Source organism: Mchenga conophoros, linkage group LG3 (assembly GCF_057382185.1).
Source record: "Mchenga conophoros isolate Kocher_MC1m ecotype Shallow Benthic linkage group LG3, M_conophoros_male_GT1.1, whole genome shotgun sequence".
Taxonomy (NCBI): Eukaryota; Metazoa; Chordata; class Actinopteri; order Cichliformes; family Cichlidae; genus Mchenga; species Mchenga conophoros.
In genome coordinates this window covers 7,551,098-7,576,831 of record NC_140528.1, presented here as the reverse complement: position 1 = coordinate 7,576,831, position 25,734 = coordinate 7,551,098, and the positions used below count along the sequence as shown (strand labels likewise).

At 40.9% G+C, this 25,734-nt stretch overlaps 1 protein-coding gene across 3 annotated transcripts in view; it reads right to left on the bottom strand.

The window, feature by feature from the left end:
* The window catches only part of LOC146577125 (protein NLRC3-like), a 308,589-nt gene that overhangs the window by 11,797 nt on the left and 271,058 nt on the right, over positions 1-25,734 (bottom strand). For 2 of the 3 annotated variants that reach the window (XM_085268100.1, XM_085268101.1), the window contains 4 exons: positions 4,811-5,150; positions 3,445-3,618; positions 3,037-3,231; positions 2,687-2,860 (listed from right to left, as the gene is read on the bottom strand). In XM_085268100.1, coding sequence (XP_085124226.1) covers positions 2,687-2,860; positions 3,037-3,231; positions 3,445-3,618; positions 4,811-5,150 — 883 coding nt within the window. The remainder of the gene's footprint in view (positions 1-2,686; positions 2,861-3,036; positions 3,232-3,444; positions 3,619-4,810; positions 5,151-25,734) is intronic. The other variant, XM_085268098.1, reaches the window with a different exon arrangement.

Genomic DNA, 25,734 nt, shown 5'->3' with positions numbered 1-25,734 from the left:
TGGGCCAGATGGATGGGCCCGTGGCTGGATTGGTAAAGGGCAGAGAGCTCCAGTCCCACTCAGACGCCAGCAAGGTGGAGGTGGAGTACTGGTTTGGGCTGGTATCATCAAAGATGAGCTTGTGGGGCCTTTTCGGGTTGAGGATGGAGTCAAGCTCAACTCCCAGTCCTACTGCCAGTTTCTGGAAGACACCTTCTTCAAGCAGTGGTACAGGAAGAAGTCTGCATCCTTCAAGAAAAACATGATTTCCATGCAGGACAATGCTCCATCACACGCGTCCAAGTACTCCACAGCGTGGCTGGCAAGAAAGGGTATAAAAGAAGAAAAACTAATGACATGGCCTCCTTGTTCACCTGATCTGAACCCCATTGAGAACCTGTGGTCCATCATCAAATGTGAGATTTACAAGGAGGGAAAACAGTACACCTCTCTGAACAGTGTCTGGGAGGCTGTGGTTGCTGCTGCACGCAATGTTGATGGTGAACAGATCAAAACACTGACAGAATCCATGGATGGCAGGCTTTTGAGTGTCCTTGCAAAGAAAGGTGGCTATATTGGTCGCTGATTTGTTTTTGTTTTGTTTTTGAATGTCAGAAATGTATATTTGTGAATGTGGAGATGTTATATTGGTGTCACTGGTAAAAAGAAATAAATGAAATGGGTATATATTTGTTTTTTGTTAAGTTGCCTAATAATTCTGCACAGTAATAGTCACCTGCACACACAGATATCCCCCTAAAATAGCTAAAACTAAAAACAAACTAAAAACTACTTCCAAAAACATTCAGCTTTGATATTAATGAGTTTTTTGGGTTCATTGAGAACATGGTTGTTGTTCAATAATAAAATTATTCCTCAAAAATACAACTTGCCTAATAATTCTGCACTCCCTGTAGTGGGATTGTAAAGGGTCTTTGAGGGTCTCGAAAAGCGCTATATAAATGCAATCCATTATTATTATTAAGAGCATCTTTAGGCCTGACTGTGCTCATCCTTCCTCCAACCTCTCCTTACCAAAGATAACAACTACATCAGTATTAGCTCAATAACAATTTCTGCAATTCAATTGTGGACATTCATTTTTAAACCTTGTGTAAAACGATAAAACCTCAAAGTCTGAGTATTATTCTTTGTGCAAACAGCTCTTGCAGGTTCCCCCGGACTTAGGTTATTTTTATTATTTAATTACTTTCCTTTAAGCAGCTGTTCAGGCTACTAAACTCATCCCAGAAATAACAAGTGACACCATTAATAGTAGAGGTGGGAATCACCATACAACTCGCGATACGATATTATCACAATACTTAACGCACGATACGATATTATTGCGATTTTTTAAAATATTTTGCGATATTTAAATTCTGCACATAAAGGTAAACTTTATCAATATTCATTTTATCTAATATCAAAGTCTCACACTCAGTCTTTCTCTCATTTCAGTCAGTTTTATTGTTGACAAACTGAACGGTTTGTATTACAGTCTAGTCCAACTTAACTGAATGCAACCATCTGGTACAATTATAGCTATTCTGAACTATGCAATTTATGAAAACTATGCAGCCCCTTCAGCAACTGAAGAATTTGAAAGTAAATTTAAAAAAATATATAATTTTACATTAAATAAAAAAGTTTCAAACTTAATTAAAATTAAACATGTCTTAAATTAAAATAAGTAAACTGTCATGTTTATTGCTGCCAAAAAAAAAGTTAAACACATTTGGACAGTGAAGGAATGTCAGGATTGTTGCTCAGAAAAAGGATCAACATGCTCTGAAGTCAACATGCTCTGACTCCAGAGCATGTTGACTTCGGAGAAAAAATTGTTTGTAACAAAATATCGATTTCTGCTGTCCCTGTATCGATACATTATTAGCAAACAAAATATCACGATACTACACAGTATCGATTTTTTCCCCCACCCCTAATTAATAGTGGAGCTAACTTTAACAGGTGAAACTGATTTGACCTATAAGGCTACTGCAGTTACTTCTTATCAGGTTTAGTAGGGAAGACATCTGGATGAGGTAGTTAGTAGTATGTAGTTAGTACCGGGCGACTCCCCTCCCCCACATCGGCACCAGAACCCTGTATTATCTACAGGGTAAGACTGCCTGTTTTATCAAACTATGGCCATTACTACTGTGATTATTTGCAGCCCAGTGTGCCGCTCTCTCTGCTGGGATGAACCACTGGAGCTCACCCAGTCATCCCTTTCTTTCTCTCAAGAAGAAGTGAAATAAATATATTTATTATGTTACGAGTCTAATATTCTTTAAATCAAACTGTAATGAATAAATCAAGCAAGAAGATTTGGTGGCTCCACGTGTTGTAGAAGAAAAGATAAACATCTCATTTTGAGAAATCAGCCTTTAAAATTAAGTACTGTGAATAAAAAACAAACAGCGAGCCAATCAGCAGTCGCCAATATCCTCCTAATTTCATTCACAAAGAAATCAAATATATATATTATGGGCCCAAAGGAGCCTAAATCTTTAAATTAGGCAGTACATGAAGTATTTTTTTAAATAAACAGAGACATGACTATAACAACTTTTAGTAATTCAGAGTCCAATTATCCACTCAAATGTAAATAAAAGTTCACTTGACAGCTGTAAAAGTTACCTGTTTATACAATAATATAAATCACATTTCAAATGATCATCTGTGGAAAAGTTTGAATCCTGACCTGAGAGTTTCCACTGCACACTGTGAACTCTTTAGTCCAGCGGACAGAAGCTTCACTCCTGAATCCTGCAGGTCAGAGTTACTCAGGTCCAGCTCTCTCAGACTGGAGGACTGGGAGCTGAGGACTGAGGACAGAGCTTCACAGCTTCTCTCTGACAGGTTACAGCCACTCAGTCTGAAAAATAAAAGACAATCTATAAAACAAGTACTCATGTAGAGTTTGTTAATACATTTCACAACATTAAATGTTGACTTTCTATTTTTAAAGGAAACATAAACATACTAAGATACAACATCATATGTATGAACTTTAATTAATAATTCTAAAAACTAAATGTTTTCTGATCTGACCTCAGAGTATTCAGTTTACAGTTTAAACGTTGTAGTCCAGCAGACAGAAGCTTCACTCCTGAATCCTGCAGCTTTCTGATACTCAGGTCCAGCTCTGTTAGACTAGAGGACTGCGAGCTGAGAACTGAGGACTGCGAGCTGAGAACTGAGGACAGAGCTTCACAGTTTTCCTCTGAGAGTTCACAGATGTTAAGTCTGAAGATAAAAACATGAATAAAGATTGTTGTTAAAGTGTAATCAAGGTGCAATAGCTTATTGTCTTGTGCTGAGCAGGTTAGTAAAACTTCTGTTTAACTTTGAAATGAATAAAAATGCTATGAAACAAGGATAACTGGATAAAGACATAAACAAAAACAAACATCAAACACATAAACAAACAGAACTAAACATAATACAAATTGATCTGACCTCAGAACATTCAGTTTGGCATGTGGACTCTCCACTGCAGCAGACAGAAGCTTTACTGCTGAAGCCTTCAGGCTGTTGGTACTCAGGTCCAGCTCTCTCAGACTACAGGACTGGGAGCTGACCACTGACAACAAATTTTCACAGCCTTCCTCTGAGACGTTACAGCTGCTCAGTCTGTGAGAGAAAGGAAAAAAACAAAACAAAAAAAAACAAAACAATATATGTGATCAAATTAAATTTGTTTATATGTTGAACCCTTTTTTTAAAAAATTTATTTAAACCTATGAGACTATGAGTGCTACCAGTCCAGTGCACATGATTGGTACCTTGATGGTACCTTGCTCAGGGGTACCACAAGGTAACTATTCGGTGGATTCGACCCCTGACCTTATGATCATGGGGCGACCACTCTGCCTACTGAGCTAATAATTCTGTGTACACTGTCATACAATATTAACTAAAACAATTATTTTAGAAAATTTTAGTAATTCAATAATCATGCTCATTACCTGTGTATTGTGAATAACACTTGATTTTAAACACTAGCTGTATAAAACTCTTCCTGTTAAAGGTGTGTATAAAGGAGATGAGCTGAAATGCAGACTTCATGGAGAATGTTTGCTGTCAGCATATATCAAAGACAAAGCAGAGATCCATCCAGTCTCTTCCACTAAGCCCACAGAGGGACAGACAACCACTCTCACTCACACCTGCATGAAGTTTAGATCACCAGGTAATCTAACTGCATGTCTGTGGACAGTGGGAAGAAACTGTAGAGGACCCAGAGTGAACCCACTGTAATTCTGTGATAACACTGGTTATGGAAGCCTTACAGTTACATATGGTTACTGACAAGAAACACGACCTTAGAGGCAATTTCAGTAATGAAGACCGAGTTTCTCCCTCCATACAGGATGAAAACATGACAGCACAGCAGAGATTTATATTTAAAAAGGGAGGGTGTGCACTGAAAGTGAGATACAAACTTGAACTTAAATTATGAACATCAGAAAAAGATGTAGGTGAAGTCTGGCAGGTGAAGTTTGTGCTTTAGAATAAAACAACCAAACTCCTGGAGTTGGAGACAAGTGAACAAGCTGAGGATAATAAACCTGTCAGAGGGGCTGAAGCATCAGAGCTCATGTTCTTATAGGCTGGGTCTGGATTGTCCTTTGATAAGAGTTACAGAACAAAGTGTGTTTTAGAAATGCTGGAGTGAAACATTAAAACTACCATATATTTACTGAGTGACTGATGATCATTTAATTTACTATTTTAAAAAATGTTACAGTGCTCTTTGAACTCAGCATTTCTGATTTATTTCCCATGATTTTAACAATGAAGCGATGACAACATGTTTACTCACAGAGCTTTGTTGGAGGCTTTGACCACTGGCAGCATTCTCAGAAGAGCCTCCTCTGAAGCAGAGTATTTCTGCAGGTCAAACACATCCAGATCTTCTTCTGATGACAGTAAGATGAAGGTCAGAGCTGAGCACTGAGCAGGAGACAGTTTACCTGTGGAGAGACTTCCTGAAGTCCTGTATTGTTGGATCTCCTCCACTAGAGAACGATCATTCAGTTCATTCAGACAGTGGATCAGATTGATGCTTTTCTCTGCAGACAGATTCTTACTGAGCTCCATCTTGATGTACTGGACTGTTTCCTGATTGGTCAGTGAGCTACTTCCTGTTTGTGTCATCAGACCTCGTAGGAGAGTCTGATTGGTCTGCAGTGAAAGACCCAGGAGGAAGCGGAGGAACAAGTCCAGGTGTCCATTTGGACTCTGTAAGGCCTTGTTCACAGCACTCTGGTGAAAAGATTCTTTTTGGTTTAAAAAGCTAAATCTCTTGGAGGTTATTTGTTTCTGTTCAAGAAGATTTTTTCCAGAGTTGCTGAAGGTCAGATGGACATGAAGAGCAGCCAGAAACTCCTGAACACTCAGATGGATGAAGCAGAACACCTTGTCCTGGTACAGTCCGCTCTCCTCTTTAAAGATCTGTGTGAACACTCCTGAGTACACTGAGGCTGCTCTGATATCGATGCCACACTCTGTCAGGTCTGATTCATAGAAGATCAGGTTTCCTTTCTGCAGCTGATCAAAAGCCAGTTTTCCCAGAGACTCCATCATCTTCCTGCTCTCTGGACTCCAGTGTGGATCTGTCTCAGCTCCTCCATCATACTTGACCTTCTTCACTTTGGCCTGAACCACCAGGAAGTGGATGTACATCTCAGTCAGGGTCTTGGGCAGCTGTCCTCCCTCTCTGGTTTCCAGCACATCCTCCAGAACAGTAGCAGTGATCCAGCAGAAGACTGGGATGTGACACATGATGTGGAGGCTTCGTGATGTCTTGATGTGGGAGATGATCCTGCTGGCCTGCTCCTCATCTCTGAATCTCTTCCTGAAGTACTCCTCCTTCTGTGGGTCAGTGAACCCTCTGACCTCTGTCACCATGCCGACACAGTCAGGAGGGATCTGATTGGCTGCTGCAGGTCGTGTGGTTATCCAGAGGCGAGCAGAGGGAAGCAGTTTCCCCCTGATGAGGTTTATCAGCAGCACATCCACTGAGGTGGACTTTCTAGGGTCAGTTAGGATTGTAGTTTTGTGGAAGTCCAGAGGAAGTCGACACTCATCCAGACCATCAAAGATGAACACAACCTGGAAGTCTTCAAAGCTGCAGATTCCTGCTTCTTTGGTTTCAGTAAAGAAGTGATGAACAAGTCCCACCAAGCTGAACTTTTCCTCTTTCAGCACATTCAGCTCTCTGAAAGTGAATGGAAATATGAACTGGATGTCCTGGTTGGCTTTGTCTTCAGCCCAGTCCAGGCTGTATTTCTGTGTTAAGACTGTTTTCCCAATGCCAGCCACTCCCTTTGTCAGCACTGTTCTGATTGGTTCATCTCTTCCAGGTGAGGCTTTAAAGATGTCTTCTTGTCTGATTGTTGTTTCTGGTCTGTCTGGTTTCCTGGATGCTGTTTCAATCTGTCTGACCTCATGTTCATCATTGACCTCTGCAGTCCCTCCCTCTGTGATGTAGAGCTCTGTGTAGATCTGATTCAGGAGGGTTGGGTTTCCTGCTTTAGCGATGCCCTCAAACACACACTGGAACTTCTTCTTCAGGGTGGATTTAAGGTTACGCTGACAACGTCCACTGGGAGTTCCTTTAGAAATAAAGAAAAATATATATATTGAATTTAAGTACTTATCAAGGGTACATGACCATTTCTTTCCTGCCCAAATTAAGTGCTTGTGAAGAATCAGGTCAAGTTCTTGCAACATTATGAAATTTTAGTTTTTCCATTAGCTGATATTATTTATAGATATCTTCTTACTGCTCAGTAGATGATCAGCCTGCTTATTCAGCTTCATTCTCTTCAGGATGTTTGCTGTGATCTTCACAAATGACTCCTTGCTTGAATTATTATAGTTGAACTTTTTCATTTGTTTTGAATCGAGTTTAGGCTCACACTTTTGATATGACTCTAGAAAAACAAACAAAAACATAATAACAGATCCATCACAGCATTATTAAGCTGTTGCATGGTTTGTTTTTTGTGTGTGTCTTTTTTTTCAGCATCATGTGTAACTGAAGCCTTTTTTGTATTTATTAATAATTCACCATCACATCATGTCAGATGTTTAAGTTACTTCATGAGAAATTTTAACTAAGTACATGGGTGTTAAAGTAATGTTTTTCTGTATATTTAACCAGTTTGTAGACATCAAAGCCCTGTTTATTTTTTATTTTAGCAAAACATCGTCTGAGGCAAGAATAAATCAACTAATTAGCAAAAACAAAAGAAAGAAAGAAAACATGTTTGACATAAATTACATTTATTATAATTACAAATTATATCCCCAAATTACAACAACTGCCACTTGAAGGAACTTTATATTGTTAGATAAAAACCTCTAAAAACAACAAGAAGAATTAAGATTTATAATTATACCAGTATATACAAGTCAGGAGTACTTATGCACTAAGGGTTGACCGGGAATGATAAAGTGGATGATAAATAGGTAAATGTAATCATCAACAGTCAAAAATAAAAACCAAACTAGACAAAAAGTCGGTAGCAGGTAGACAGAAGTTAAAATAAATTAATTAATATAGGAAGTATGAGACAAGGGGACCGCCTAAAGCTTAATGAAGATTACATTTAATTTAAAACTCAAAACTGAAACTAAAACAATAAACCATCAAAACAAGTACCTAGAAGTGCAAAACCAGAACCACATTGTTTTGGTTTTGATTGAATTGGCCGCTGCCTTTGAAACAGTAGCCCACAATATTCTAATATCTTGATTAAATGTCCTAGTGGGCATTAGTGGCACTGAACTTAAATGCTTTAGGTATTATCTGGCAGAGAGAGCTTTCTCTTTGAACCTTCTTAGTTCTGATTTTTCTGCTGCTTGTTGGACATGTGGCCTACCAGGGGGTTAATTTTAGGACCATCGCTATTTCCCCCCCCCCCCCTTTCTTTACATTTTAAATGGACTGATTGATATATACTGCTTTTCTACTCTCCCAGAACACTCACAGCAACAAAACAGAGGTGATAATGTTTGGGCCTAGTGGCCCATATGAGTCCTTTTTTGTTGCTTTGGGAAGATACCGATTCACAAGGTCCCGAATCGATTCGATCCACGACTCGATTTAATTCGATTCACTTCAATTCGATTCGAATTGAATCTGGGAAATTTTGACAGTCAGAAATCCGTACATTTACATATTTTTGTATCTATAAAAAGGAAGCTGACACACGCAAGACTTTATCAAAGGTGTGAGCATCACAACAGATGCCTTTGTGTCAAAGTAGCTGAGGATAAAACACAGAAAAACATGAAGGTGATTTTCCAGGCCTGGGATTTTATAAAGATATTCTGCAGTACATCAAAAACAAAAGAAAACCATTAATCAACATATGAAAGTTACCTCTGATGTTACAGCGGCTTTATTAGAGACACGGCTGAGCGTTTTGCATAATTTTAAAAAGTTTAAATTTGTTCAGTATTGAACGGCAGAAATTAGGTTTTCTTTTCAGAAGAATGTAGAAGGAAAAAAAAACAGCAGCAGACAGGCTGTAAACAACGGTAGACTTGTGCGTAACAAGCAAGCGAATAATGCAGAAAACAGATTTTTAGATGGGAAACTGTTCTTGAAGTACAGAGAGAGAGAGAGCTGTGCATGAAGTGTGATTTTATTGTGGTGGAAGCAAAACAGTAAAAGTCAGAGGGAATTCATGATGATTGATTGGTTGATTGGTTGATTGATTGATTGATTGGTTGGTTGGTTGGTTGGTTGGTTGGTTGATTGATTGATTGATTGGTAATTTATTGCAACATGTGAACAATATACAGGTACATTTAGAAATGAAAATAAGAGAGAAAAAAATACTATACAAAATACATACAAAAAAACGTTCTGATTAATTTATATGTTGAAAGGGAGTGGGAAGAAGTAAACACTTATTTAATCCCACCCCTTTGCCATAAATTATCAGTTAATATGTAGTCAGCTTCCTTACTGATATAATGATGTTTATGTTGCTGCTGGTTCGGTCAGTATTGTTTGGAGAGAGATCAAACTAACAGCTTTAGAATCAGCACAAAAAGGGCGTGAACACAAAGCGCGGACCCGCCGACACCTCAGAATCAGCGAGCTGTCGGCTTTCAGCCCCGACCGTGTCTGTGCCGTCAGGTGAGAAAGGCGACATCTCACTGATTCTGGTCCGCGCTGTGTGTTTAGGTCTTTGTGCAGAATCCGTGTTCCTGCTCTCATTTACTGTCTTAGCTGTTTGGTGGTTGTTGAAATTTTGTGAGGTTTAACCTGAGATTCTGGCGTTTCGGGCAAAATAAATTTATATTAAAAAATCGATTCAGGATTTTAATGAATCGATTTCACGTTATCCAAGCCAGAATCGATTTTAATCGATAAATCGATTATAAAAACCCAGCCCTAATTATTACCGACCTTGGGTTTAATTTGGACAGTGATTTTAAACTGGAAAGTAAATTATAATTGTTGTCTAGTTTTTCAAAGTATAGCGTTTTTTATTTTAGGCAACTGACAGCAGTGAAATGTTTTCTTTCAAATTCAACAATTTTATTTGTCACACACACAATACAACATGTGGTTTCTAGGCAGCACTTTGAAACAGTGATCCATACTTTTATTTCATCCCATCTGGACTACTGTGATTGACTTTATGTGGGAGTCAGTCATTACTCTCGCATGCTCAGCTGGTTCAAAACACTGCTGCATGAAGAACCTATAAAAGAGAGCATGTTACCCCTGTCTTAGCCTCGCTCCACTGGCAGCCTGTATATTTTAGAGTTCATTTTAAAATTGTTGTGTTTAGTTTTACATTTTTCACAGTCTTGCCCTGCCTTACCTTCTTCACGCCTACACACCTCATCAGTCAGCTGACCAGCTCACTCAGATAGCCTTCTCTATCATTGTTCATAAGTTATGGACTAACTTGCCGTTACATGTTAGAGAGCCCCCTTCACTGTCCACTTCAAAAACACATCTTAAAACCCATTTTATTCTTTCTGACCCACTGAGACTCGGTCTGTTTTAGTTATTTGACCTTTTTTATTGTTTTTTATATCACATGTATTGTTATTATTTAGTATCAATGTACAGCACTTTGTGTCACCTATGGCTGTTTTAAAGTGTATTATAATTAAAGATAGTAGGTAGGTAACTGCGGTTATACTTATGGGCAACTGTTCATTAACTGGGGCTCAGAGCTTAGTTACACTGCAGAGCTGAGGATACAGAGATACCACATGGAAACAACCTGAGTTCCTATTGGTCAGTGCAGGCTTCATGTGTTTCTACCTTACCAATGGCTCCTGAGACAAACTAAGGAATTATTACCTTGTGATAAACAGGATGAAGATGCCTGGGCTGAGGGTTTCCCTGTTGGAGTAAAGTGCACCATGAATAAGGAACTGTTTGTTTAACAATGAAGACCTGCATGGCTTCAAAATACTCTAAATATAATCTCCAAAAGTTGATTCTGTTCATCTGGACGTAGTGTTTTCTGGGAGAAACGTGTCGTCACTCACCCAAGTGACTTCTTCAGTCTCAGCTGACTGCAGGTTTCAATCTTATAAACTGTACATTTGGATATTGACTGAAACCAGCCCACTGAAGGAACAATGGGCTGGGAGGTCAGTTTCTTCATCGTAATTAAGCAAAATCTCATGACCACTGATCAACAACCACTGATCAATAACCACTGATCAATGGCCACGAGTCCCATTCACAGAGAGTTGGGGAATGGCTGCAATCACAGCATTGTAAGATGGTGACAGATGTACGAAACGTTTCTCCCACTGAAAACGCTACATTCAGATGAAAAAACAAAAACAACTTTTGGAGATTTACTTACCTGCATGATTGAGCATGCATCAAGATGTCTAAATATAATATTTGTACTCAAACAAATTTAGAAGAGAAAAGACACACAATTGAAAGTTCAGACTAAAACAGCCTCAGTTTTCCATCCATAAACTGTGACAGTGTTGTCCTGATACTGCACTGAGTCATGTCTTTTTTCTCTGACTGACCTTCATTCATCTTCTTTAAAATCAACTCTGCCACCTCCATTACACGGCGAGTAGTGTATGTCTCCACCATAAGATCCACTGTTCCATGACGTCCATCCTTCCTTGCGTTCTCCAGTCGGCTCTTTTTGATGGTTGTGAAATCACCTCCGGGTCCTTTTTCCAGGTACCAGTGGAAGAGTTTCAGCTCCTCTTCTCCCAAATCTTCCAGCCTGTTCAGCAACTGCTCCTCAACAGATTTTTCCATCTTTCAACTGTAAAACATGAGAGAGAACATGAATCTCATCACATGTCCAATGTATTTACTTATTTAGAATATTTAGAGTTTGAGCAGTTTGAGTTCAGGTTTTGTTCTCAGAGCTTTTATTGAGCCCTAATGTCTCCTTTTACCTCTTGAGCTCCAGCGCCCCCAGTACAAAGGGGGTGAACTGCCGTTTAACCCTCCAGCTCTCAGGTCTTTAATGCAAATATGGACACGTATCCACAAAAAGCTCAGAATTCACCCAAAGAATTCACATCAGCTCACACACACTTTCTACCTGCAGAGGAAACAAATCATTCATGTGCACATCAGCTGAAATCCTCCTTTCATCATGTGTGCTGTCCAAATATCAGCTGCTTCTTTCCTGCTTCATCTCAGTGTCAGCTGGATGCAGTCAGACAGCAGTGTGAGGCAGAGGAAGCTGCCATCAGCTGCTCTGCTATCAGTCCACTAGATGGAGCCTGAAGCACACACGATGCATTCACTGACACACACTGATTCACTGTGACTGGAAGCTTCAGTCAGTCCAACACGTGTGAACAACATTTTAAACCTTTCAGCTGATCCAGGATTCAAAGAGGATCAGCAGAGTTAAAGCTTCACACTAATTCTTGCTGCTGAGTTTGCAGAGAACTGCACACACACTGATTCACTGCTAATGAGAAGCTTCTTCCATCCAGTAATTCATCATCCATCAGCTCTGCTGCTGCTCTCAGTCCTGGACTCTGATCACAAACTAAAAGCAGCTTTTAAACTCGTGTCTGTAAGAACTCTTAGTGTTAGCTTAGTGTTAGCTTAGCTTTAGCTTAGTGTTAGCTTAGTGTTAGCTTAGCGTTAGCATGCTGTGTGCTAGCTCAGCGTCAGAGCTCTGCAGGTGTCTCGTGTGTAAATATTAATCACAGTGACAGTAAAGGAGGTAAAGGGCTGTGACGTCATCACGTACGCTGCGTCCTCTGTGGGCTCTGAGTGAACTCAAAGTACAAACTACAAGTACACAAACACGAACGTAGCTCAGAGTGGCGGACACACTCGGCCTCGTTGGTCCAGCTGTGAGTCCGTTACCGTGAACTATGGAGCGGCAGATTTGTGCTGAACTAAGCTGCACACAGCTGATGTTAGCCAGGAAACATTACACACTGACTTTAATGGAGAGACCGGAAATACAAACACACACAGTTTGTTGTGTGAAGAAATCAAACACGAGCTGAACAAACAGTAAAGTTCCTAAAGACAAACTGTTAAAGGAGGAAACAAAGCAAACTTACAGTTTCTTCACACACCAACAACAAGCTCCACTCCACACCTGGACACTAAACACGGACACACAGGTGAGCTGCTTCCTGGAAGGAGGCGGGGCTCCACCTGAAACTCAGCACAGGTGGGAGGGGCTCAGCTCTGTGTGTGCTGATGTGTTAACTTTAAAAATATGCCGTCTGACTGCTCAGACTGAGTCAGAGTAAAGTTCACATGCTGACGTGTGGAGACATGAAACCTTGTTGTAGCTGCAGGTGTGAACACACTGATCCCAGATCAGCTCTGCTGTATTTGTAACATGAACATTTCTGCTGCAAAGCTTCAAATGTTCAGCATGTTTCTCTGTTTCCAGTCTATAGATCCAGTCACACTTTCTACCTTCACCTGTGCAGTAAAGACTGAGAGCAGAGCTGAAAGCAAGCGTCCAATCAGTGAGCAGCATCAACACCTGAGCTTCATTCAGACTCTGTTATTGAAGATGTTGTTGGTACAAAGTTCATCTGCTGCTCACATGAATCCATGAAAGATTTATTTCACTGAATGTTTCTTCAAAGCTCGTTTCAACCTGTTGAAGTCATGAATGAAAGTGCAGACTGAGAGTGGATCACATGATGTTTGAGGTGTGTCATGTGACATGTTCAGTATTGTCACACATGTCTAGATTGTCCCTGATATCATAACTGCTCAAACACTGATGATTATATTTGAAGAATTATTCCTGATGGCAGCAAAGTTTGAATGGAGCTCTCTGTCTGTGCTGATTTGTCGCCCTCTGGAGGTCAAAGCACAAACTGCATGATGTCACTGTAACCACCACAGAGACAGGAAGTGTTTTTATGACTGAAACACTGAAATGATGCTAACGGCTGTCGTTAGGCTCACTGACAGCAGTGCTGATGTGTTCATGTCAAACACTGGCTCAGGTCAGACTCCTTCATCCTTCTCCAGCGTGAGGCCGCCCTCAGACCCACAGGAGCTCTGACCTTTGACCTCCTGACCCTAACCATTTTAGTCTTGTTGCATCTGCAAATCCATCCAAACTGTAGCCGAGCAAAAGAAGCTGGAAGCTGTTCTATGAATGATGTTCATCCCAGAGTTTCTGTTAAACGCTGCTGCTGTGCTACATTTGTCATTTCCTGCTTTCACTACCATCCATGTCAAAGTGCTGAACTCATCTGATCACTTTAATGCAGTAAAGCAGGAGCTGTAAGTCTGACATTTATTTACTGTCATTACAAACACACACACAGCTGGATTAGCATTCAGACAAAGGGCTGAAAAAAAAAATCAGCATTTGATTATTATTATTATATATCCTGTTTATGTGGATGCACTTTTCTATCTGTCAGTGCTGAAAGCAGACGTCACTGATCACATGACTCTGAGGGATGTTTCCAGCACTTTGCTGAATCTGAGCCATGAAGATTTAAGGCTCAGCTCTGAAGGCAAAGCAGGTCTGAGCCTGTGTTAGCAAGCTGTACCTAATAAAGTGGCAGCAAGGACTCAGTCAGTAATGATCAGAGCCAGCAGGGGGCAGCACAGAGAGGTGAGGAGCTGTCAGAGAAGCAGGCTCACATCAGACTGGCCATATTCCATCATCTATACCTGAAATAATCATCAAACACACGCAGAGCAGAAACATGTGGAAACATCTGGAGCTCAGTCTCAGTTTGATCCCTCAGAGGTTTACCTCAGTCCTGCTCCTCTACTTCCTGTTTACAGCGCACATCATGCTGTGTACTGAGGGTCATGTGGTCAAATTGCTCGCTCTCTGTTACTCTGACAGAGAGCGAGCACAGTTATCCTAATGTGTGACATCACTTCTAACCACAGAGCATTCAGCTTTCACAGCAGCCAACATCCTGTCACACTGAGCATGTGCAAACACAGCAGCCAACATCCTGTCACACTGAGCATGTGCAAACACAGCAGCCAACATCCTGTCAAACTGAGCATGTGCAAGCACAGCAGCCACCATCCTGTCACACTGAGCATGTGCAAACACAGCAGCCACCATCCTGTCACACTGAGCATGTGCAAGCACAGCAGCCACCATCCTGTCACACTGAGCATGTGCAAACACAGCAGCCACCATCCTGTCACACTGAGCATGTGCAAATAGAGCAGCCAACATCCTGTCACACTGAGCATGTGCAAACAGAGCAGCCAACATCCTGTCACACTGAGCATGTGCAAATAGAGCAGCCAACATCCTGTCACACTGAGCATGTGCAAACACAGCAGCCAACATCCTGTCAAACTGAGCATGTGCAAATAGAGCAGCCACCATCCTGTCACACTGAGCATGTGCAAGCACAGCAGCCACCATCCTGTCACACTGAGCATGTGCAAACACAGCAGCCACCATCCTGTCACACTGAGCATGTGCAAACACAGCAGCCAACATCCTGTCACACTGAGCATGTGCAAGCACAGCAGCCACCATCCTGTCACACTGAGCATGTGCAAACACAGCAGCCAACATCCTGTCACACTGAGCATGTGCAAATAGAGCAGCCAACATCCTGTCACACTGAGCATGTGCAAATAGAGCAGCCAACATCCTGTCACACTGAGCATGTGCAAACACAGCAGCCAACATCCTGTCACACTGAGCATGTGCAAATAGAGCAGCCAACATCCTGTCACACTGAGCATGTGCAAACAGAGCAGCCAACATCCTGTCACACTGAGCATGTGCAAATAGAGCAGCCAACATCCTGTCACACTGAGCATGTGCAAACACAGCAGCCAACATCCTGTCACACTGAGCATGTGCAAATAGAGCAGCCAACATCCTGTCACACTGAGCATGTGCAAATAGAGCAGCCAACATCCTGTCACACTGAGCATGTGCAAACACAGCAGCCAACATCCTTTAATGATAGAACAAAATTCAGACATCAAAGTTTCTCACATTACAGAATCAGATGAACAGACATGAAGGGATAATTGTGGTTTTATGCACAGAGTCAGAATCAGACTCAGAGGTGTTCCTCGTGATGTTTGGTGATGGAAACAGTCTCATCGACGTTTCCATCACCAAACTAGAGAAACTAGTAGCTGCACGCAGCAGAGTTTAGCACAGCTGATCTCTGTGACACATCAACAGGAACAACATGTTGTTAAACAGGACTGTATAAAGACTCACACCTGAACAATGAGGCTGTGCAGCATCGTCCTGTCACACCTGCTAAACCACTCGTATCAGTTTGAGCCCGAACAGTAACACGGTCACATGACCGACGAGGCCAACGCGCCCAGACGAACGTCTTCCTCGTGGAACTAACTTGTTCCTGTTATCAGATTTGTGAGCAGCAGCTGAAACTACCACATGAATAAATGTTCTTCAAACTGTTTGATTCCAGCCAATCAATAATCTATAATCATGAGGATTCAAACACAAGAGCGGAACGTGTGGTTACATTGTAACCTTGGTTCTCTGAGTGAGAGACTCTCTCCCCTCTGTCACATATGGAACAGAGGGGAGAGAGAGTGTCGGTGTGATGGAGGACATCAGGTCCAAACATCACAGAAACAAACAAACTGTTAAAGGAGGAAACAAAGCAAACTTACAGTTTCTTCACACAGAGACACCAACAACAAGCTCCACTGTCCCACTCTGATCCTGTCTCCTCCTCTTTTATTCTTGCTCTGAGCTCTTTTTGGGTGTGTGTTTCTGTCTCCACCCACAGGAATGCATTGATACACTGTTGATAACGACTCGAGAGCAGACGTGTGACAGAAAACAGAAAAATAACCTAAACACCTAAATAACGTAAAATAATCAGAATATTTATTAATATGTTTAATTTCTCTTTAAAAACTTTTCTGCTCCTCAAATCCTTTAAGTTCAATCTAAGGAAAGAAAAGCGTCTTCTTTAAGTTTCTCAAAGAAGTCCACGATCTGTAGGCTCATGGAAATTCATTTTGTTGTTTTTTTGAGCAGAAACACCAGAGTGTAGAGCAGGAAAACGATCCCAGCAGGACGTCTCTGTTGGGGAAATATCCCAGTTATTCCCCTGAGCCTGGTTAGTGAACTGAGTCAGAGCTGTTCATCGATCCTACAGGTGCTAACATACAAACACGATCAGCAGCTTCTCTCATATGGAGAACACGCTTCAACATCTGCAGCAAATCCTGTGTTTTATGTTGATGTGACCAACATCTTGTGTTGAGTCTTTGAAGATGAGGAGCCAAACACAGACAGTGGATCCAGAAGGACTGTTTATTCAGGGCTTTAATACGACTGAACTGATGCTTCACATCCTGTTTAGAGACGATCGACCAACACAGGCTCAGTCCTCACTCATCACACGGACTTCAGTCACACTGGGATCAACAGAGGAGACTGTTCACCATCACAGTTCAGCAACAATAATCAGAGCTTTTCTCTCTTGGTGAGGATCACATGTTCTGACACACAAAATATCTTCTGCTTTAACTCGTCTCTCTTTTTTAGTTTGGTTGTCGTGTTTTTTACTGTTTGTTCCTGTCAGTGTCAAATATGAGAGCAAACTGTTTTATGCAGGAGCCAAACCAACACCAAGCTGACCAAGAGAACCTATAACACCACCAGAATTTATTATCCAGACTTTACTGACAGATTTATGTGCAAGTAAAGCTGTTTTTTAAATTATGTTCACTGCTTTCAGCCAAGGAAGCATTCGTTCTTAAAAGTTCACGAAACGAGTAAATCCAGTTCAGCAGAGTTCCAGTTTGTAGCACAGCTGATCTCAGCTGATCAACAGTAACAACAGTAGGGGTGGGCCATAGAAACGATATACGATAGAAACGATATAAATTTGGCCAACGATAGAGATTGTGACTATACCGCATGCTGATGATGTCATCAAGCTGCGCCTGTTTTGGTCGAAAGCATCGCAGCAGCTACAACAATTATCATCTGCAATTATGGCGGGTGACAGTCATAACAAAGAGATGAAGCACTATTGAAATATGGCGAAAGCCAAAAAGTTAGCATTCATCCTCCAGCTTCACTGTGCTAATGTTATGCTAACATAGCTGTGTCGCTAGCAGTCATGTAGCACAACATTATATACCAGGTAGTCCAACTTCAGTAACCCTGCAAACGCCACTGCTGTTTAGTCTTCATTTATGTTGGAAGTGATAGCAGAGCTGTACGTTTGAATTAGTTTCAAAAATCTCTCAGTCAGAATATGCTATGAAATGTTTAGGTGGAAACTAGCGAGCTAACTTCCTGTTAACTTCTAACTCCGTTAAATTGAATAAATTCTGTTTTCATGGATGCCTGGATGTAGGGCTGCTCGATTATGGCAAAAATGATAATCACGGTTATTTTCATTGAAATTGAGATCTCGATTATTTGACAATATTTATTTAACAATAACAATGTGTTGAATAATGACTTTAAAGGTTGTCAAAAAAGAATATTAAATAGTGTGCAAATACTGATAACAGTGCAAATGTTTGCAATATAAAAAAATAAATGAAAAATGTAAACATCTATGTTTAGTGAACTTTGCAGTGTTGCTCTGTGGTGCAGCTATGACACCGTAGCAAAGTTTACACACAGTCTACTTGATCCACGTCTGACTGAACCCATGTTTCCAAACCACTGAAGTTTTTTTACCTCTTTTCAACCAACAGCAGTCACTCTCCTCTCCAAATAACTTCTGTTTAGCTTTCCAAGCTTCCCTCGGGTCCTCTTAATCAGCGGTCCCCAACCCCCGGGCCTCGGACCGGTCCCGGTCGGTGAGTCGTTTGGTACCGGGCCGCGAGAGTTGAGGCTCAGGTGTGAAATGTATAGTTTTCAGGGTTTTTATCGGTTTTCCATGTTATTTTGTTATCGTTTTTATCGTTGACTTGGTTTTCCTGGGTCTTTTCACGTGTGTTATGAATAAATTTTCTTTTTTTCGGTACCGGCACTAGTTTTATTTTGTTGTATTTATCCGCGACACCTTAAAGGCCGGCCCGTGAAAATATTGTCGGGCATAAACCGGTCCGTGGAGCAAAAAAGGTTGGAGGCCGCTGCTCTTAATTGTTGTGACACGTGTTCGAAATGCAGAGAGGTGCGCTCGATTTGCCACACGGAGCAGCGCGAGAGTAAAGCACGAGGGAGGGGCTAATAATCGGCTCAGTCATTTTTAATGATCGTTGAAAGCCCAGATCGTAATCGAGATTAAAATTCGATTAATTGAGCAGCCCTACCTGGATGTTAAACTTAATTGTTACACCTGGTAAAGCAGCAACGCTGATGATTTTATTAAAGATGAAAGAATTTAGACCATTTTTAACTCTTTGTGTTCGTTTGACTTTGGTACCTGAAGCTGTCGGAGTTTTGGACCCAGATTACTCCGTGAAGCTCCTCACTACGGCAGCCGTAATGCTCTGACGATCCATCAAGCAGTGCGGCTTACCAAAGTTGTACTAAAACATTTTTAACAGATTTCTGCAGCCAAAATCGGTTCGAGGTCAGTAAGCACAACCAGAATTCATACATAAGGAACACTCTCGATTTTTGAGGAAATTAAAGGATTTTAAGTGTGGAAAATATGTTATACAGAAGAATATATCGTGATATGGATTTGAGGCCATATCGCCCAGCCCTAAACAACAGGTTATTAAACACATCAGTTTGATCCACAGATCAGGTCATACATCAGGTTTACTTCATGTAAAATAAACGTCTCACTCTATGAGCTCCATCAGTCTGTGTAGCTCCTCATTGTCATTTCTGAGCAGAGTTTACCTGCACACTTCCTCATGTCTGACAGTGTCACAGTGTGTGTGTGTGCCAACATTAACCAGCTTATCATCAGCTGCTTGTGCTTCATGAATAACTCAGACTGACAGAGTGATGAACAGAGCACAGAGGGAGGCTCTGCTCTGGTCCATCAAGCAGGATTCACATAGTAACATGTTTTTCCTTTGAACACTTCATTGTGTTTAACTTGAAACAGATTAAAAAGTGTTCGATTGTGCACTTCACACAGTCCTGAGTCACAGAGGCTTAAATGTGTTTGATTCTGAGAGGCTTTACTCCTGCATCAACATCAAGTATATGTAGGATTTAAACCGCAGTGAAAACATCCTTAAATATTGATGGTGTGTGAGAGAGTCTGTATTTACTTCTGATTATCTCTGTTTGCAGTGACCCTGAACTGAGCTGGAGCAGCTTCATGTTGTTTTGACGTCACTCAGTAAAACCTGAATGTCGGCTTCTGAAGAACAAACTGGTTTCATCTGTTTCCAGTTAAAGGGACGATCATTGTTCCACCAGTGATGTTGGATCCAAAGTTTCATTCAGATCGTTTTAAACTGTTTATCAAAGACAAATGTTTGAGTGCAGAGTTACTGACTGATAACCAGAGTGGATTCAGCCAATCATCAAATCATCTCATTGGTTTTATTTTATGTAAATACAAACGTCTCACTTCCTGATCTGCTCATAAAGTTCCTAAAGACAAACTGTTAAAGGAGGAAACAGAGCAAACTTACAGCTTCTTCACACACCAACAACAAGCTCCACAGCTGCACACTAAACACAGACACACAGGTGATTCCTGGAAGGAGGCGGGGCTTCACCTGAAGCAGGACAGGTGGAGACTTGATAGGAATTTTCCCCGTACAGGGAGGAGGCTGATCTTCAGATGAGTTCCTGTTAAATCTGACGAAACAAAGTTAAAAGTGGACTCAGTCTTGTCTGATTTCACTCTGTTTTTCACTGAGCAGGTTTAAGTTTTATTAATGAAAATCAGCAGAGCTTGGTACTGATGGAAGACCCTCCTCTAATCGTTGTCATTCAGAGTGATCCAACCTGTTTGTGAATGCAGCTCACAGACTCTCCACATTTCCACACGACTTAACAGACTGATGGTGTTTTTCCTTCAAACAAACTTTACTGAGAACACTCAGTGACACTCATGGACGCTCCAACAGAGTGAAGATGGTGATCAGGATGAAGAAGACTTTAGAGAGTTCTCAGAGCTGCTGAGCTTCTCACAGTGGAGACTCAAAGTCAGGACTTTAACCTTTTTAAGCATCTGTATTAAAGCAGATATAATATTAAACACTGCTGTCATATACAGGCTCACCTCCAGGAATAAACATGCAGACACATAAACTTGTGTTCATGCTGACATTAAATAGGAACATACAAAATGATTTTATCAACTCTTACAGTTCAGATCAGGCAGAGTGGAGCTGTTTATAAAGACCAGTCAAACCTAAGATAAGATCATGAGAGGTGGAAACAAAATCCCCAAATGACTCGTTTGTATTTTAATGTCACAATAACTCGTGTGTTGCTCACCTAAAGTATAGAAAATGAAAAAATCAATTGAGTTTAATGTCATCAAATTAATGTTGCAGTTCATTTTCACTGCAGTGAGATAAAAAGGTTTAGTATCTACGTGTTAGCTGGTGTTTGTTTGCTTACAGCTGTTCAGTTTTTAATGTTTGTCAACATCTACAAAGATTTTAGTTTTCTATTATAATCATGTAAAATACTATTCTCACCGAGAAAAAGCAACGATTGAATGTCACAGCTCAAAGTCTGACTTTTCCTACTAAAATAAAACGTGTGAGTGATACGTGTCAGGCACGCTGTCCACAGGGTTCATACACCTTTTTCAGGGTGAAATTCAAGTACTTTTTAAGCACTTTCAAGGTCCTTTTTCAAGCTTTTTTGTTCATCTCCCTTAAATAAACAGGCAGCCTGTAAGTATGAAATATTCATATACAAACACACATAAATGTGTGAACTGTCGCAGTGGCTGATTGTGCCCCACAGGCCTCAGTGTGAGCTTGAAGACATTTATAATCTTTAAGTAGTTTGATGTGTCGGTGCTGATGATAAACAGTTTGAATGAAACTTTGGTAGCACAGAAACAAGAGGCTATTCTTTGTGACCATATGGATCGGTCACATTACCGTTATTTCACCCAAAGGCACCAAGTTAATACTCAAAGAAGCTGCAGCTGTACACACGAATATAAACAGTACTTGGTGACAACTTTGCTTTTAGCCTCTAACCCTCTGGGGTCCAGGCTGTAATTGGCCGTTTCTGACTACTTTTGATTTGTTCTCTAGATTTCACCTTTAAAACTGTTATTTTCTCATTTTGACAAACTGTAAATATGTAAATATTGTGCTTAAAACATGAGTAGAAAGTGATATTTTTGACTGTAAAAACCAGAAGCATGTTTAACAAATCATTTTCGTAACTTGAAATGCAAATAGAAATTGTGCATTTTTAAAAAATATGCACAAGTTTTGCAAACAACAAAGTTATTTGGTACTGTTGAGCTAAAAATGCAGCCGAGGCTCAGACGTTTTTCATATAACCATTTCAAACTATGTACAGAACAATCAGCTGTTCTGCATCAAAGAAGAAGGCACACGAATGATTTATGCAACTCCAAAAAATAGTTTGTGTCACTGTGACACAGAGGAGAACAGCACAGGGATAAACCTGCAGGTCTGACAGCAGCTGTGTCAGCGCTTACACTGCAACCTGCCTTTGGTGGCTTTAAGGCAGCAACTGTGGCGTTCACTAGTAGAACTGACACACAAAACAACAACTACACACTAACTACACAAGACAACACACTAACCTGAGACTCCAAACACGGTAAACGTCACAAACCTCTCACCTATCAAAACTCTCTCTCTTCTCGCTGGTCACTCCTAAAACTTCCCCCTCTTCCCAAACAACCACATGCCACATGTTGCCATATCATTTTTTGATTGGTCCATTTTTCCACCAATAGGGAAGGAGTGTTTTTTCTTTTTTCACTCACAATCAAAGCGTGTTTGCTAGCGCTCTCCTTAGAAAACGCCGTTTTTACCGTTTCTTCCCGGAGGAAACGCCAGTTTTATTCAGAAAAAACATCAGTTTTACGAGGCCTATCAACACGATTTAAAAGCTGGTACATAGTTTGAAGTCCGCACGTTCGACCCAAGTTGAAATGGAGACTCTGGGTCCGTCGACCCCAGAGGGTTAATCAGAAAGCCTAAGTTAGCTAGTTATGGTAAATGGTCTGTATTTGTATAGCGCTTTACACTCTACACAATCATCCACCTATTCACACACACATTCACACACTGATAGTTATGTATCGGGCTAATGTTTAAAGTTTTCACTTGAGTAAATTAACTCATATCACTGCTAAGTGATGTTAGCTATGTTCACAGCATATTCCATAACAGCGCTGCCATACTGCATCACACTCAGTGCATTTCGATCATTGCTCCAGCGAGTTTGATAGCAACATAATAATCATAATTTTTTAAAAATAGCGTGTGTAACATACACATACTGGAAAATTATTTACTAGCACTCACCTATCATGACTGGAGAGCGCAAACTCCGCCATTTGTTCCATCAAACACTCATTAAAACAGCGACCTACAGGTATGCTAGCGCACTCATCCCCGACTGTCCGACGGAGGGGCGGGGTCACACGGTGAAACAGACGCAAGGCAGCCAGGCGGGGAAATTTTGCTTTTACATTTTGCGACTCATTTTATTTTTATATCTGACAAGAAAAGTATTCAACCAGATAGTTATTTGTGGTGAATGAAATACAGTTACACTTTTAAGCACCACATCTGAAATTCAAGCACTTTTCAAACCTTGAAAAGACAACATTCAAGGATTTTCACGGATTTCAAGCACCCGTATGAACCCTGTGTCCGTCTCAGCTGAGTACATCAGTTTTGTTAAGTGCTATAAATAAATAAATAGATCAAATAAAGTAGCAACATCCTGAGATCTCGGTGTTAGAAAAACTGAATCCTTTTAGAGGTGAATCGTTGCATCTACAGCCTCCAAGGAAACCGGTGACTTCACTTGTAATTAAGCACATATTTCAATCAACTGATGGTTCCTGTATCACATCTGTACAAAATGCAATAAAAGTCTAATTTTGCTGTGGTCTTTGTCTCCACATATCTTACATCTGTGCAGTTCTTATTGGCCATAACAAAATACATTTGAGTGCAAAGGAACCATGGAAAGTGTCTCACATGGTGTGTTAGCTGAAACTAACAACACAAGTTAGCCCAGGGAGCACATGTGGATACGCTAGCATCCATTCACAGGCTAACACAGCTAAGAAATCATTAGCAGCTTCTACAATCACATTTCCAACAAAACGTCGTATCCTGACTGGTTTTAGAAGTCAGACACCGGACTGTGAACCACAATTCAATTTGCAAATAAACGAGATTCACCAGGATCTTCTTCACAGAATAAACTCTGTGGTTCAACACGTTACTGGACAGAAACTTTGACAACAGCTTTGTGCATCTACAAAACAAAATCAGTGCCTCGTTTCATGGAGCTAAAGAAACACAGGCTCTATATACAGAGAAACTCACCCTGCTCCATGCAAACAGATGCACTGAAACCATGAGCAGCACTACGGTGCATTCATGGTACATGGGGAAACTCACTGCTCTACAAAAAGTAACATTTAAAATAAAACACCATAGCAATAAAATAACCAGAGATTACACTCTCCCTCTCTAAACAGCATGAGTCCCTTCATGCATCGTTGACCAACGTGGACGTGGTGGAGTAACAGTTGTGGAGAATGCAACAGCTGAGGTTTGAGAAAAGGAGCTAATAGCCAAGGTCAGCGGCTCTCCTACTTCCTCATAAGGAAACTTCTCAGGTGGATGTCTTTCTCTGTCAGAGCGCCTCCACCTTACTGGCTGTGGTGCAGTGAGATCTGAGTCAGTCTTGGTAGGAGTCAAGTCAGGTTCATCAATCACAACATGGTCTGAAGACCAAGCACCTGAGTGAACATAGTCAACACGACTTGTGCCAAAGACTTCAGGTGTGTCAGGTTGGTGGGTTTGCCAACCAGGTAAGGACATTTCTGGTATAACAGTGTCAGAGAAGTTCTGACGTGCACTGTTGGGCTTCCTGTTAGACTCTCTTGGTAAACCTCAGAGCCTGACGTCTACAAACCAACTGTCCTTTGACATTTTTAGATGTGCGGTCAAAAGCAGAGCTGATCGAGGATTTCAGTGATGGCTCCAAATATCTAACCTGCACTTTTACATAGCAGCTGCTCCGTCTGTCAGTAATTTAAAAACTTTTAATGAGCTGCTGTTTCTCACTGACCGTCAGCTGTAGCTGAGCAGGATATCATTGCATTTGAATCCTCCTCGCTCTCTTTAACCCGAGTTCCTTCTGATTGGTTTCCTGGTTCTACAAAGAGAGTCTGCTGCCTGAGGGCCCCACCTCCTCCTCCACCTACTGCTGTGGACATTTACAAAATGTCAATCCAAGAAAAATTGTCTGGTTTGTAATAGATAGTCATTTTTTATTAGAGTCTACAGCAGGAACCAACCTGAACCTTGTTATGAGCTGAATCAGTGCTGGACTGTAGAAATGCTGTTTCAGTGGCTGCTGCAGGAACTAACATGGAAACGTGTTCAGCAGCTTTCCAGCTCTAATATAGGAAACACAAGATCAGAGTTTGGACACACTGGAACCAAACAGTTTTGTCTCGGACTTTTATTTCAGCATCATCGTTTGGGTTGAATTAAAACCTTTCAGCAACGCTAACCAGACTTTACGAGGTAAACGTGTATCTCCAAGAATGTCTTGCTAAGAGTCGCGTGTTCTGGGAAACAACACACAAATCAGTGGCGTCAATAAGGTTGTGTTTCATGTAATACTCTAGACTTTACTGTGAGACCATCACTAACATGCAGACGTCACAAAGTTGTTCACGGATCACATTAATCCAGAGTCACAGACATGCAGAGACACTTCCAGGTATAACATATATAATCCACACAGTCAGTCACAGCTGAGCTCTTTACTGAAGTCAGCATCAGCTCTCTGCTCGCTCTCACATCATATTCATGACAATCAGACGTGTTTCAATGATGCTGCTGTTTTCAGCCAAGCACACAGTCTCCATGGAAGTTTAAACTGGAAACACTGGTAACTGCAGCAGAGTTTCATTTGGAGCAGACCTGATCTTTGTGACGCATCAACATGTCAACACAGTATTTAACAGAACTGCAGTTTGCATCAGATCATACATCAGACTGACCACGTTTGTAATTTCATCAAACCTGCCATTAACATATTCAACAGTACTTACACTATCTTAAACATGTTTTCTTTTTAAAATGTTTGCATATTTATTAAATATAAACTGTGCAGTATTTCATTGATGGAGGCCAAG